The following is a 15,505-nucleotide window of genomic DNA, read 5'->3' as shown; positions in this document are numbered from 1 at the left end:
AAGTTTCATGCCATGAAGAATGCATACACTTGCCGGCACTAAAGGATGAGTCTGAATTTAACTCGGGACAAATTATCAAGATTCGGCTGTAGTGTCCAATGAAGCAGCGGTGTGTTCAGGCTTTTTTTTATTACTTTTGTTTAATTCAACCTGCAGGATAATTTGATCAATTTCGTCAGTCTGATCAAGCGTGAAATTAATGGACGCTGACTGCACTTCGGCTTGACTCAATGTTTGGCTCTAATGACTATCTACTGTTGCTTCGGAAGAGTCAGAAGAGCATCCTAAAAGGAGTCAGAAAAGCATCCTAGGTCCCGTACATGGCAAAGGATTCACAGGGCTCACCTCTCTGCTCAATCTCCTTGATACACATATCCAAAACGAATGGTCGAGGAGTATTGTGTGCTTTCACCAGGGTAGTCAGGTCCACCCCAAAGACCCGCTTGACATACTTGGTGTCTGGCAAGCAGTCATTTGGCACTTTCTCTGAACACCGATTGTGTGCACTGAAGCCACAGTCTGCAAAGAGAGCACTGCAGGATTATCACTTCTTTCTGCGGAAAAATTTTCAGGCTAAGAGGAAACCAAAAGAAACCAGTTTTGCTTTGGCTGGCAGCAATGCCCGAAGCACATATGGCTATGCTAAATGAGAAGAAAGACAATTATAAGGTGACACTCAGAAAGAATGGCACAGAATGGCAGCATTTCTTGAGTTCTATATTTGCACTGTTTTGTTCTATCTATAGAGATGTGGCACTCAGTTCAATTTAGTGCCCTGCTTATGCTGAAAACTACAGTGTGCAGAATACTGTAGTGGCTCTGTACTATTACTTTGAAAACTTCCAAGTTCCTAATGTGCATTAAGATGTAAGGAAATTGGCAGTCTTAAATATTTCTCTTAAAATGCAGCCACTATGGCTGCAAGTTGAAAGCAAGACGCCGAGTCAAGCAGCGGAGGCCACAGATCAGATGCTTAGACACTGTGCATGGCTGATTGTCAATATGCAAGCACTTTTTCTGTGTTTCCTTGTCTTCAAATTCACTCTCATTGATCTTTATCAGTACAAAATTGTGTGCTCACATGCAACACATCCAGTTTGTAGTGAGCAGCTTGTTGTGCTGCTTCTGCTATAGCAAGCATGGAATTCATCAATACTGAAATGCCTTCCGGCAGCACGATTCCAATGTTCCACGCCATACTCCATGGCCTTTGACTTAAAGCCAGCCATATAACCGGAATTAAGTCCCATCACCCACAGCAAAACAGAAAAGAGTAAAAGACAATGCTGTCATTGAACGGTCAGCTGTGAAGTATAAAGAAAACCAGCCGTGCTTGCTTAGTGGCTATGGTGTTGGGCTGCTAAGCACAAGGTCGCGACGAGGTCATGGTGGCCACACTTCAATGGGGGCAAAATGTGAAAACACCCGTGTACTCAGATTTAGGAGCAAGTTGAAGAACCCCAGGTGATCCAAATTTTCGGAGTCTCCCACTTTGGCGTGCCTCATAATCAGAAAGTGGTTTTGGCACATAGAACCCGATAATTTATTTAAATTTTTTAAGTATAAAAAAAATTACGGAGATCCCGTGCACTGTGGGAATCAGTGTAAGCAAACGTTTGATGATCCAGCGAGACAAAACAGCGCATCACAATATGAAACATGTAGCGTATTTAGGCGATGAACGCATCCCTATACGGTCATCAGCCACAGTTGCGTAACTTGGAGAGCAAAGGTAAGTTTTTTTAGAGGTGATATTCTCTAGAGATTCCTTTCTGCGATGCTAACACCTTCACGAGGTTTTGCACGACTTGGCAAATGAAGTGCTGACTAGACAGATGAAAGTGTTCCTGACACAGTGCCAGAAATGCTGTAGAACGTATACGTCATGGAGAAGTTTATTTCCTCCCTCCATGGTAAACGCCAATGCGTCTAATGCTGAGACACACGAAATCTCGCGAAAGTGATAGCATCCCCCATGGTGACAGCTTCCACTCCAGAAGCGTACACATTTGGGCTGGTTAGCTCATGACACGAGTGGAAACAGCGCCAGCGCAATATAACAGTGCAGTTGTCTGTCCCTTTCTTACGTCCTCTCATTTTGAACTGTTTCCACTAAAGCTCCTACTTGGCGAAACAACCAGTGACCACCACTACCACTACCATGGCACACCGGATTGCAGAAAGTTAAGGCAAAGAAAGCTTCACTTTAAAAATAGGGATAATGTACAGCTCACCAACTGACTCGCTACTAGCTGTGAAACTGTCTGTGTGTTGTTTTGACTGGCTTTTGCACTGGTACCATGGTGGAAAGCATTAATTTTTTTTTTCTGAGAAATGGCTCTCAGTGGCATGCAAAATGACCATCAGCCAGAATGAGTGATCAGGCAGTGGCAGATTCAGGCAGTGACCACAAGCCACTAGCTAAACCCCCCTCCCCACTTCCACCTTTCTCGACAGCGATTTTTCGGCACGTGGAATTTTTTATGCCACTGCAGCGACTATCGCTACTCGTGGTGAGCAAAGCACCCCTCACTTCTGCCTTTTTTGTTAGGCACGAAGATGGCTAACGCAACCGTTGCCCTTGTGAAAGCGAGCTAATCACTTCCTCTCCACCTCCAATAGATAAATAAGTTTGAATAAGCAAGGCCATCGGTGTGGCAGCAAGGAGGGAGTCTTCACTTCTCCCTCCTTTACTCAGAGACACGCGCTCCCTTACTCCGCACTGCTATGCTACAAGTCCATACTGGTATGAGTAACCTTTCGGCATGAATACATCTGGACACTGTTCAGTTTCATTCAAACTCGTGCCTTTCATCGCACAGAGTGTGCTTTACACATGCTCCAAAAGAGGGAAAGCACAAGTCACCTTCAGCGGCTGATATAAAACAAATTGGCAGTGACCAACTCGCATAGCGCGCAGCGACCAAGGCGTAAGTTTTTCAAATTTTTGCAATTAAAATTTTTTTTTAATGGAATAGAGAGGGTAAAATTTATGGCACTGTCCTCTGTGAATCACTTAACAAAGTTTCAATGCACTGAAAGCCAAAATTCGCATTTATCTACACATCGAAAGTGTGTCCACATTTGTGGACAGAAGTTGTGAAATTAGAGCACTCAGTGCCCTGTTTGTGGACCTAAATTGTGGGTGTGGAGATCTGGTGCGTTTTTTCCCATGTTTCGTAGCACGTTATCTCACAGATTTTGTTTTAACCTCCCCAGATGCATTAGTGCATGATTTTTTTTTATCACTGAGAAAGGTACAGTCCTTGCTGATGATATGAAAGCCAGTGGCCTAGGCGGAGCAGTGTGAATACGGCTTGTGGAGAAAACTGCGCAGCAGACACATAATTTCATGAATCAATATTTTGCCGCATGAGATTTTCGATTGCTTACTTCAGTAGAAAAAGTTCATGCCTGGAAGAGTAAATCCAAACCACACTGAGGGTGCTGCTGTAAAACTTCCCAATGACAGCAAAGTAAGCCACGAAGAATCGACTTCCCTTGTATGTGAGATCAGAAATGTGCGTATGGTCAAATGTAAAGATAACAAAGGCGTAAATTCCTTTTCCAGTGCTGTTGGAATAAACCCTATGTCTCATGTCAAAGGATGAAATGAAAAAAAAAATAGATTAGTGCCCCCCCTGGGAAGTGTATCGGAATACAACCAATTGATGAGGGAAATGGACCTCATCAACAGGTATATTTCATATGTTAGGATGAAGGTCAAATCTAGGAAATGGGCTGTTAGGATGCTCCCACATTTTCTCGACATTGCTGTCCACAATGCGTGGGTCGAATAATATCGTGGAGCACCCACTTTGCACCTACAACAAAAAGAGCTGCGGTCCCGCCTGTCCTTCACCCAGGATGTAGCCAAAACCAGAGCTAACCCAAATCGAAATGGTACCAGGGAATGAAGGTATGAAAGTAAACCAACAGTTCCAGGGACCAGACCAGCCTAGCTGCCTGGCAGCGACATGAGAAAAAGATTTTGGCCTCTTCCCAGAAACTGTGTAAAATTGAAAATGCAATGTGATGCAAGAACAAAAGTATTTGGTGCATGAGAGTATTTGGTGCATGGTGCAAGAAGTTTGGTGCATGAAATGCAATGTTTTCTTGTGCCTGCAAGGGTAAAACTGTTTCTTTTATTTTTGCCATACTCCCAACTAATGTCCACATTTGTGGACGCTCGTACCATTTAAAAATAAAGATTTTCACTATTTTCTTTCTCTGCACTTCTAAAACCATTTCAAATGAAATGTTGAAAACATTACTGTTTTTCTTGCCTACACTTTCTCGTTACTCAAGAGGTTAAGTGCAATTTGCACTTTCCTTTTCTGTCTCCTTACAGTATTTAGTTTTTTGTGCTATTACAAGGTTTGACCATACCCACCAGTGTCAATAAATTATTTTAAAACTGGTTACATGGTTGTCTGCAAGATATTGTTGATGAAAAATGCACTAAGGGAAGCAACTGAGAACAAATCATGATTATATGGTTACACACGTGTGGTTAGTTGTGCAATCGCCCCCCCAAACCCCCAAAGTAGGCACCTGGATCCGCCCCTGGATCCACGAAACTATAGCACAGCTGTTCTTTGTGGAACTGCTCAGGACCAAGGATGGGAGCGCAATTATCATGGGAGGAAAAATCCTAATTTCGAAGAGCCAAGTTGGCAGCGTGTTTATTATGCGGGTGCGTTCATTTTGCTAGTAAAAACCAATCTGAGAAAGAGCTTCAATGCTTGCCGAGCCATCTTTAAAATAATTTAGCCACCTTTGCACACTGCTCAAGCTCATGCATATGTTGCCACATGTATGCTGAAGTTTGTTATGAACTTGCATGGCTGAAGTTTCCTCTTATACGAAAAATTATACGGCCACACATTGACAAAGCGACACATCATGGGCTGCCATATTGTTTAGCATAGTGGTAGAGAGATGATGTAACCGGTTGATGCCGAATCACAATCATGGTTACTCAGGAGGTGGTGCCGCATACAAACACTCATTCTCGTGCATTTTCAGACTTGCGTAAAAAAACATTGTTGATCATTACTTCAGGTGTGACCTTTTCATTCACGAAAGGATTAAGAATTCAAAGTTTGACAGGCACTGATAAAATGAGTCCAAACAGCATGAGTGCATACTGCTATGCTTAACCCCTTCCGTGCCTTGGACGAGCTGGGTTCATCCATGCATTTCTGATAAAAATGACCAAGGACCAGGCTCAGCTCGTCGATGATACTTTTCATCTTCTAGCAATGCCATGGACGAGCTGGTTTCATCTCGGTGTGATGTGTTGCCTCTGGCAGATGGCAAAACACAATCCATGAAGCAGTAGTGAGTTAATGCTGACAGAGAAAGTTAAACACATTAACAGGCAACTGGGGTCGTTAAAAATAATTTGGGCGTCTTTGGTCGAAGTCAGGATAACAGTGTGGTGCTGAAAGGGTTAAGCATGCTTTACAATTAGGAACAGGGCACACGAACAACAATAAACAAAGACGAGATATGTAATACACATGGCTCAACTTATCCACAGAACATGCTTGGGACACTGTTCAGGACACTCTTTGGAAAACTGATCACAATATACCGTACTGCAGAGCAGAAATTGGGATACAATGGAGAATTGTTGCCATGTGTTGAATGTAATGCAAGCTACAATAGCAAAACACAATTTAAAAAAAAAGTAATAATAATAATGAGGGGTGGGTGAATATTCAAAATTTCAAATACGAGTCGAATATTACACACTAACTACAGTCAAACCTTCATATACCGAACCTCAATTTAATGAAACTTGTGATGCAACAAACTATTTTCATCCCCCGATTTTAGTCGCATTGAAAACCATGTATTTCTTTTAGCAATTTAACAAAGTAATTTTGTGACATGGTTTCAATTTAATTTGATTTAACAAAGTTTTCTGCCATTTCAAGCATGTGCATGGAGCCTGTAGGCTAGTAAATTAGCAAAAACTATAAAAATGTCGGCCGAGGCAATAGTTATTTCAAGCGTCCTTCTGCATAAAAAGTTGGAGCGGCAAAAATGCCGACAAAGCAAGCGTGCAGGGATGCGGTAGGCAGGAAACACTGCGGTACCATTTGTCACGTTAGTAAGCAACTTGCAAAGACTGCGGCGCGCACGGCAGTTCGCAATGTTTGGGGAAACACGAGAGCTGACGATTCCTTCAGCACAAGGGGGATAGGGAAAGAGTGACCGTGCATGATCAAGCACGAGTGGGAGTGGGAGCAGGAATGTGCACCTATCTGGTTTCTCCTTCTTGTGGCCTGCCTATCTTGGAGGTAATTTCTCCACAACAAGTACAAAGGACGAGCTGAAAAGGTTGGTGCCTTCACGCACATATTTTGTGCCCGCATGTTTAGTGTTACCGGTTGGGCAATCTGAAATTTCTAAGACACAGTGCGAAGCACTCGCTTGCATTGTGACCGAGTTTGTGGTGATCAAGTGAGAACTGTTAATGTTTGCCTGAGCTCTCGGGACACCAATAAAACTATGAACCTTATTTCGTATAGTAGTCTTTTCGCTATCGCCATCAATGCTCTGCCATTTTTGGCGAAAGTGCAAGTTTTCTTTTTTGCTCATAATGAATATCAGTATCTTTTTACACTATTGTTTTTAAATTGTGGACACCGGCTACGGGCACTAAGTCTGGTCAGCTATGGTGTCCACGATTTATGGCACAGCACGAGGCAGCACAGGCAAATCTTGGATGCTGTGAGCTACATCGATAGAGTGCTCTCGGTGTGATCTGAACCGCACACACTGGCGCTCATAACCGTGCTATTATGGCCAGAGTTTCTTGCAATTTGCTTCCAAGTGCTTGCTTATAAGACACTATCCACCAGAAATGCTCTGGGAATTTGTGAAGTTGTTTTTAATTGTGAAACTTTAAAACATCAAATTAACAAAATTCGCAATTTAACAAAGTTTTTCACTGCAAGTACAACTTCGTTATATTGAGGTTCGACTGTATTCGTATTCATATTCAAAAATGCGCTATTTGGTACTTTCTAATATTCAAAACTAACGAAATACTTTGTAAAAACCAACTTTAAAGTCTGGTTACTGTTCTCCCTCTGATTAAATATTGCAAATTTTCATTAGTTTCTAGATCTAAAGTAAAAAATTAATTATCAGAAGTGATACGACAACAAAAGTTTTCAAAACACTGCAGAAACAAAATGGGTAATGCAAGCTTTGTTTTCAGTTTCAAGATGGAAGCCTACATGACAACCTGTGACTACTGTTAACAATCTGTCATTCAGTGTTTTTAGCAGTTCAGTGATGTAGCAGTTTTATTTTTATGCAACAAACAGTGATGTATTTCTTGCAAAGGGCCCTTTTACATGTGCCTACAACACACACGTCTTCACCCACCTCTAATTATAATAAAAAGAAAGAAGTAATATAAGCATACCTTCACACCGTACACCCTGGGCTATCAGACCCCACATGAAGTTGCCACAGAAGTCACACCAAGGAAGGCCTTTGAAGTTATTTACCTGTGCAAGGCAAATGAACAGATAGCTGTTTTTAAACATGTCCTACCTTTTATCCTAACATATGCATGAAATTGGAGCAAAATGATAAAAAGTCTCATTTGCATGAGCTATTACACTTAGTTAATTGTCCCGCCAAGTTCTTTTCACGTGACCAACATCACTTTGCCCCCTTTTGAATTGACAGATTCATTCAACCGGCTCCGTGCCTACACAAACAAATTTGCGTAGGACTACAAGCAAAACTAGATTCTAAAGGGAAATTTGGTGCTACATGTTTTTACCATAGTGGGGAATGACAGAAGGTACAGGCGTTGAATTGGTGCTTTGTTCGCTAACAAATCGCACATCAAGTCCATGTTTTATTTCCTTCAGCAAAGCTGATACCACAGTTCTGTTCTGTTGCAGTTCTGTTCTGTTACCGTGAGACTGTACAGGGCTGTACAAGAGTTCTGGTTTTACATATCAGTGCCACCCGTTTCACCAGGCATCATTCTTAGTTGAGTACTGAACAGAAATCTGTCCTGGCCAAAGAACAAACATAATTAGAGTAAAATAGCACTTACCAGATTCGCAAACAAAAAATTCGGACTGCAACACTGCTAAAGGTTATACTATTACAACATATGGTCTATGTAGTATGAGTACCATAAGAAAAAAGAATCAAATTGACTGAGTCATGGTAGACTGACATTCTCTACTGATAAACACCTATTAAGTTTGTCTAGTCAATAATCGCAGTTGCTTGATATGCAGAATGCACTGAAGATGATAAATAAGAATAGGTGATTTGTCCAACATATACATATAGTATTCACTCTGCCACCTGCTCCGTACATAAGCCACCATTATAACTTTTTCACCAAAATTGTGAACAGGAAACTCAAGTGAACTCCAATGCATTAGAACATAAAATTTTCTTATCCCCCTCCTTTCTTTCACTTATTGAGGGTATGATTTAGTTCAAGTGTGATCATCATGACGTAAGCATATCAACATACTTTAAGAGCAAAACTTGTTCATATTTTGTCACTCCCTGGTCTTCAACACTGCATGTAACAATTTCAAAGAGTTGCTGATAAATTTTGCAGAGGGAGTTTAAAAAGCATGCTTCTTTGGGCTTATCACTACTTTGTTGAAACTGACTGAAGTAAGCAATAACAGTGTCTGTTTAACTTCGGCTGAGAATGGGGCACCTTTAGGAGAAAATGTGACTGGCTCAAGAGACTTTTATGGCTTACATAGACATACATTGGCATCTTCATTACAAATTTTAATGAAAAGTCTTTGTGAACGCCAACCACAGGCAACACTCATGAAGCATGTCAATACAAGTGTAATGATGTGCTCCTTCCTTTAAGTATTCAGCTACAGAACATAAAATTTTCTTATCCCTTCCTTTCTTCCTCTTGTTCAGTGTACGATTTACATCAATTGTCTGATCATCATAACTTAGGCATATGAACATACTTTACAAGCAAAACTTATTCATTTCAGTGACTTCCAGGTCTTTAGATGCCATACAGGGCATTTGCATCCGTGCGATGTCGTTACAAAATGAGACATAGGATGGAAAAAACAAGTGTCAATAAACCACATCCACTCCATCACACCAACCTCATTATGTTCATACTAGGTGAAGTACCATTGCGAAAACACACATTATGAAACCAGCAACACCACAAAAATGAGGAGGAAGAAAGAACACAAGAAAGGTTTCAACTCTCAATTGTCTTCTGTTACATATAACGCATCTGCTAGCTTACACTCAACATGTGTTGCATGCCTGTTTATGTAATGAATCAATGCCAGCTATCCTGGCTAACAGTTCTTTTGTCAGCTAATCCACACAGACACCGGTGTACCATTTCACCTGTGGACAAAAAAGTCGCATAAACTATGACAACTGTTTTATCCACTAAGATCATTCCCTGACTGACACATCTGGTGACATCACTGTAAAACAATTGACACCAGTGAAAGAAAAGATGCATAATCTGTAGTTGAATGCTTAAAAAAGAAGGAGCACATCATTCCATGTGCACTTAACATGTTTCATGAGTGTTGCCTGTGGGTGGTGTTCGCAATGATATTACATGAAAACTTGTAAAGAAAATGCGAATGTGTGTCTATGTAAGCGATAAAAGCCTCCTGAGCAGACACTAGTCGCATTTTCTCCCAAAAGTGTCCCGTTCTTAACAGAAGTTGACCTGACGCGGTCCTTGCTTACTTCAGTGAGTTTCAACTAAGTGGTCATAAGCCCAAAGAGGTGTATGCTAAGCAAATTCCATTCTTTTGTTATCTATACAACTGCCCAATAAGTGGCATCTGCGGATTGTTGCCAAGTAGTGTGAAGGGCAGCCGAGCTGCAGCTCCAAAATGGACTGTCAAACATCTGGGTTCCATTAATGAACATTTAAATCTGAGTACTAGATGAGCTTTTATGCATTTTGCTCCTATTGGAATGTGACTGCTGCTACTGGACAAACGTCAAAGGACATTGTTTCCTTAAAGAAAAAGAAAAAAAAATTTTGACATACCTTAAAAGCATGAGGTTTCTCAAAATCTTGGACGTTTATATCTTCGGGGATGCCATCTAGCAAGGGACAATCAAGCTCCTGAAAAGATACACAAAATGAAGTGCTACATAAACATGACGTGCCCGAGAAAATCTATAGTTCTCTGGTCCCTCGTGATCGGTGCATCCAATTAAATAAAAACTTGTTCCACTAGAACATACAAGGGCATGGCTCACGCTGCATGGCACAGGAGCTAACGTTATGTTGCTCCCAACATTTGTGCTGGTCTTAGTGGTTGCCTTGAACCTTTCGTGTCAAGAAGCAAAGTGTCTGTGAATGAAATTATTAACTGTTTCGTTACCCGGCCTATAGAAATCAGTCAATTTGATTGACAGTTTTTCTAGGCATTGTTAACCATTCCCATTGAAATTCTTCTACCAACAACATCATGAACCATCTGAAATTACAACTGAACTTAACCATTTGTCAAATTTGTTAATTTTAGGCAGATTGGGGAGTCTGGAAATATAAATCTTTGACTGGAGGTTTTGTCAAAACTAGCCTCCAGTGATCCTAGCACTTTCTCAATAAAACGACACAAAATTTGCACTTTGGTCGACTTGGCAACATAATTTTTAAATGACAGCAGCTGCGAAGACAGAAGTTTCTGTTGGATTGTCTAATTTTCTTATATGACATCTAAGCTGTTTTAATGATGTCTCAAACAACAGTAGATGTTCATGCGTGCATGTTATCTTGACAATTGTGCTCGGCTAATATCAAGTGAAACTTTTTTTTCCACTGTCGGTTGCTTTCATCCACCAGCATTCCAACATTCTAGATACAAATTATAACAAGCAATTCATAGTGTCGTGAGAGATTTTCCCTCATGCAAGTGCATGCAGTCGATTTCAGACCGACCTTTGACTGAAGCTTGACTAGAAGTCTAACGGGTTACATTTTTAACACTGCCTTTGCAAGTGCTCTTATTCATTACTGTACAATATTGTACAACACTCCACATTACTGCACAGCACTGTACAGGAACTGAACAAATTACATGGAGGCTCCAGCGCCAGATGAATGCACACTAGGCCACCTTGCTTGCACAGAAAAGCTGATCCAATGCAATAAGCCAAGTATGAGGAGGCTTATGCATGCTCCCTGACCTGACAACCATAGCTTCACAAGCCTAAAGAATGCAGAAAAAACGAACCAGGTGCCTACTGCAAGAAGAGAAGACGAATGCTCTCTGTACAATAGGAACTTACCCGTTTTAAAATTTTCAAAGCTACTGCTTTCCAGCATAGTATGGGCATCTTTACGGCTAGTACTGATGCCAACAAATCTTCATGACAATTTCTTTGCGTGACCTGACTCACAAAAGTTGGGAACTAGGAAGCAGGTGCATATGTTGTAAAGTATATCAGATTTTTTTTTTACTGTGAGTGCATATACAAAAAATAGAAAATTATTACTTTCATTCGTGTTCCTTGAGGTGCTTTATTCAAGTTTCACATTAATATTCTCAAAAACTTTTTAATTAATACTGCTCTGCATCCCTTCAAAACACCAGTGTTCAGGCTATAGTTTTATGTGTTGCGGTATAGGTTGCAACTACTAAATCTTGCAATAAAACGTTAAAACATAAAAGCACCAAAAATGAGCACATTTCTAGCAGTAACAAAATAGTTATAGGAGTGCTAACACAAAAAATGTGTGCTCTGATTAACATAATGCGAAGCATTCTTTTCCAAGCGCTGCCACATTTTGGCTTTTGGCTGGTGGGCAGGCCGTATAAGCGGGCCGATTTCAGCGAGTCTGGTGATAGCGCAGCCTATCTCACCGTTATCGTGGGCCAATTCCGCTCATAGTACATTCTAAATTTATGTGTCACAAGGGTGACAGGGTATGTGCAATGGGGCCAATGGGCTTTAGTTTGCTTTCAATTTTATATCTTGCCATTATAAACATTCTCTTATTTATTATAAATAAAAACATGAAAGGGAAAAATAGAGTTTCCTTTGTAGCTTCATCTTACAGTTCGGGTGGATGTCGATTTTTCCCTTTATGCACTTTCCTCCACAGTGAAGGGCTTCCGCAGAACTGTTGCGTGGTGCAGCAGCTGAGGGCCACACAATGACTATGTCACCAAAGGCTGTCAAATTGGCCCTTCCAATAGCGCACTTCATTTGGAAACACAGACAGGCCCTCTATCACCTCTACCCCATCGAGTGCTGATTGGACTCCACTTTCACAAGTACAGTCATAGTGTCTGTGTTACATGCAAGTGGTTTCTGGTACCATGAGACCATGAATAAGGTTCCTGTGACATGAATAGCCTCTTGCTTCAAGTCCGAAGCCATGCTTTACTTCTCCACGTTTTGGACTGGTTGCATTACAAGGTAACCTAATTATTTTTTATGCTCTCAAAGAATTGAGGCTTAATGGCGTAATTACTGGGTCAACAACTATAAAAAAATATTTAAAACAAGACAAAGCCTTTTGACAGTACTTAAGTTTATAGTTTGTTTCTCTGCTTTTCTAAATTCAGTCTATTGGTACCTTGTGGCTACAGGAAGAAAGAAAGAGAGAGAGAGATGAAGAGGAAGAACACTGTTCAACTATTTGCATCTGGTTACAAAGAACTTGCTAAGTAATATATTATCAATTTCTGTTTTCAAAACAGCATTTGAAATCTTGTTTAAATCTAACACAGCCTAGCTTGTACAAGATCTCACACACTATGGGGTACTCGCTATACTGTCCAACTACTCTTGGCTGTATGTCGAGTGTCAAAATCACGAAGGCCACGTAAAGCAAAGCAAGGAAGGAGTTTTTATGCCTAATTAAATTTGCTACAACTTAAAGAAGGCTGGGGAGAAAAAAAAATTGGCATAGATGTGGTGTTTTTTGCTCCTGTAAGTTAAGGTATATAGGCCGAGTATGAAAGTGAATTCTGATGTACAGAAGTTGCTATGACACCACAATTCTTTTCTGTCTTGCTGGGTACATGTTGGTTGTGCCAAACCTTTGTTGTGCAGTAAAGCACATGCCAGTCAGATTATTATGTGAGTATCCCAAGCGGACAAGTAAAGTTGATGTTGTAAGTTGTCCTGCCACTCAGTGCATAAATTGTGGTTGCTCTCCTATGTTTTCTAAGTCAAAGGGACCAGAACACTGAGGATACTACCAGAATAATCATTATAGCCGTGAAAATCAACAAGAAAGCTGGTAAAATGTGCTAGCTGGCTCTTTAGTCAATCTGTAGAAAAATGTTCTCGTCATTTATGAACGACATGACGGGGCAACAGCTGTATGATTTCGTGAAATGCAGTTGTGTGCTCTTCGTATACATAAATGTTTACTTCGTCCCTCCCCATTGGGTAATGGCACATGAGCTGAGAAGTGGTGCCTCGTAGCTGTCCTTTCAGCGCTGTGTTCTTAACACTAAATAAGTGCTCTTACTCTAGGATGTTTGTCTTATATGTTCAGCTGCTACGGCCTTGAACCCCTGAACCATGGCACATGAGTTGAGAAGTGGTGCCTCGTAGCTGTCCTTTTAGTGCTCTGTTCCAAGCACTAAATAAAAGCTCTTTCTCTACGATGTCTGTCTTACATGCTCAGCTGCTATGGCTTTGAACTCCTGTACGACCCCTCAGGCTTGGTGAAAAGACACGGATAGCATGCGCTACTATGAACATCTCAGCCAAGATTTGCAATCATGCGCAACGCGCAGAACTCGCAAGCGGAGTGCAAAGTCACCTTTCTCTCAAACGCCCTCTTTTCAACAGAAGCCTAGTCCTTGCTCTTTTCAGGATGCTTTATTTCATAATATAGTGGAATCCCATAAGCGGCTGCTATTGGCCAACAGCAGGCGGCAATCAAGAAGGGTGTTTGGATGAGTGCACTTCTTCCTACTGTTACTGCGTTTATTTATTGACAAAGTCTATAAACAGGCTGAAGTAAGGAAAAATCTGCTTTAGAATTTTTATAATAATTATGAACTTGGGGAAGAAGGCGACTATTGTGTACTCACGCTCGGCTGTTGCCACCCGCATAGGAATTGCACTTTGGCCACCCTGTTTTTTGGTGTTGTAGCCGTCAGCTCCTGCTAATTTCAACTAGCTTTGAACACTCAACTAGCCTTGAACCACACAAAACTTAGCTCAGCACACATGTATCGCACACTTGCCAGTGCACGCTCACTCCTGGCCACTCCTGGTTAGATGCCTTGGCAGACTTATTGATGGCGCTTCAAAATGCATAAGTTGGATGTGGCTACCATTCACCAGTCAAGCTAGTGAAGGTAAAAGCCAGTCCACCTCACTTAGCCCGATCTGACAAACATATCAGCGCGAGCACACACTCAAGCCCTGTCGTGCACCAAGCAAACACTGCACATATACCACGGCCGCCGCAGGGGCCACGATGAGTCCACTGGTACTGAGACATTGGCACTGAGCGCACTGCAGCTTGCTGAAGACCACCGCATTTTGCTTAGGTTTGGCGCATGGTAGGCGCCATGTTAGTATTGGCATCTATGTTAACATCCAAAATCAAAGCTGAACTGCGCGCAATTGTGACATTCAGTAAGCAGAGCATTGTGGGCATGCCCTGCTCCTCCATAGCTTCACAGTGCAAGGCATTGAAGAAGAAGCGGAAGCACCACAAAGGACGTGTTTTACTACCAATAACTCCGCTTCTGCTGAATGCACTGAAGCACTTCTTGCAGCAAAATATTTCTTAAATAGCCTATTTTACCCTTCAAATTGATTTCTCCACTTTGATAAAAAGTACTTCAGGGCCTCTTTAACGTATCATTACTTGTTGCTGGGATAGTTGGTTCATGCTTTTATCAACGCTTAGGACATGCATTATAAAGGGGAAGAAATGGCCACACTGCTATAACCTCAGCGTATTCAGCTGGCGTGACCACTTAATTAAGAAAGAGCCATAAAAAAGGTGATAAGCACAACTACAGAATTGCTATCGGAGGTCTCAGCATAGGGACCCAATGTTCACAGGCAATGAGAGCCTGGCACCAGTTAATTTGCAGAAATATCAGGCATGACACTGGGCCATACTAGAGGCAGTACTACTAACACATGCGACAGGTGTTGAAGCGTATTCATCTATACTAGAAGGCCTGCCAAGTGGAGAGGATACCCTAAATCATGAGTTCCAATATAAATGCCTTACTTCCAAAAATATGTTAATATACACTCTAACGTGTGTGTATCTTCCTTGCTTTTGTCCATGTTGTTTACGTGCAACGTGATACATTCTAGTAGCACACAAGCAGGCCCAAGTAGCAACCTTAGCGATGTACTCCATCCCATACATAGCAGGCAACACTATGGAGGCCAGAGACATGTCTCACTGCTCGTACCCACAATGAAAAATTGGTGCCTCAAATACGAAAGAAAGATATTAGGTATGCACCATGTAATTCAA

The 15,505-nt window shown here is 41.4% G+C and overlaps 1 protein-coding gene across 1 annotated transcript in view; it reads right to left on the bottom strand.

Moving 5' to 3' along the window:
• LOC126530913 (N-chimaerin-like) overlaps window positions 1-15,505 on the bottom strand; it is a 53,258-nt gene that overhangs the window by 31,000 nt on the left and 6,753 nt on the right. Inside the window, exons 7-9 of the mRNA XM_050178241.2 lie at window positions 10,070-10,147; window positions 7,448-7,532; window positions 346-519 (exon numbers count right to left, since the gene is read on the bottom strand). Of these exons, the coding sequence (XP_050034198.1) occupies window positions 346-519; window positions 7,448-7,532; window positions 10,070-10,147 (337 nt within the window). The remainder of the gene's footprint in view (window positions 1-345; window positions 520-7,447; window positions 7,533-10,069; window positions 10,148-15,505) is intronic.

The sequence above is a fragment of the Dermacentor andersoni genome, chromosome 5 (genome assembly GCF_023375885.2).
Source record: "Dermacentor andersoni chromosome 5, qqDerAnde1_hic_scaffold, whole genome shotgun sequence".
NCBI lineage: Eukaryota > Metazoa > Arthropoda > Arachnida > Ixodida > Ixodidae > Dermacentor > Dermacentor andersoni.
This window is presented reverse-complemented; position numbering and strand designations above follow the sequence as displayed.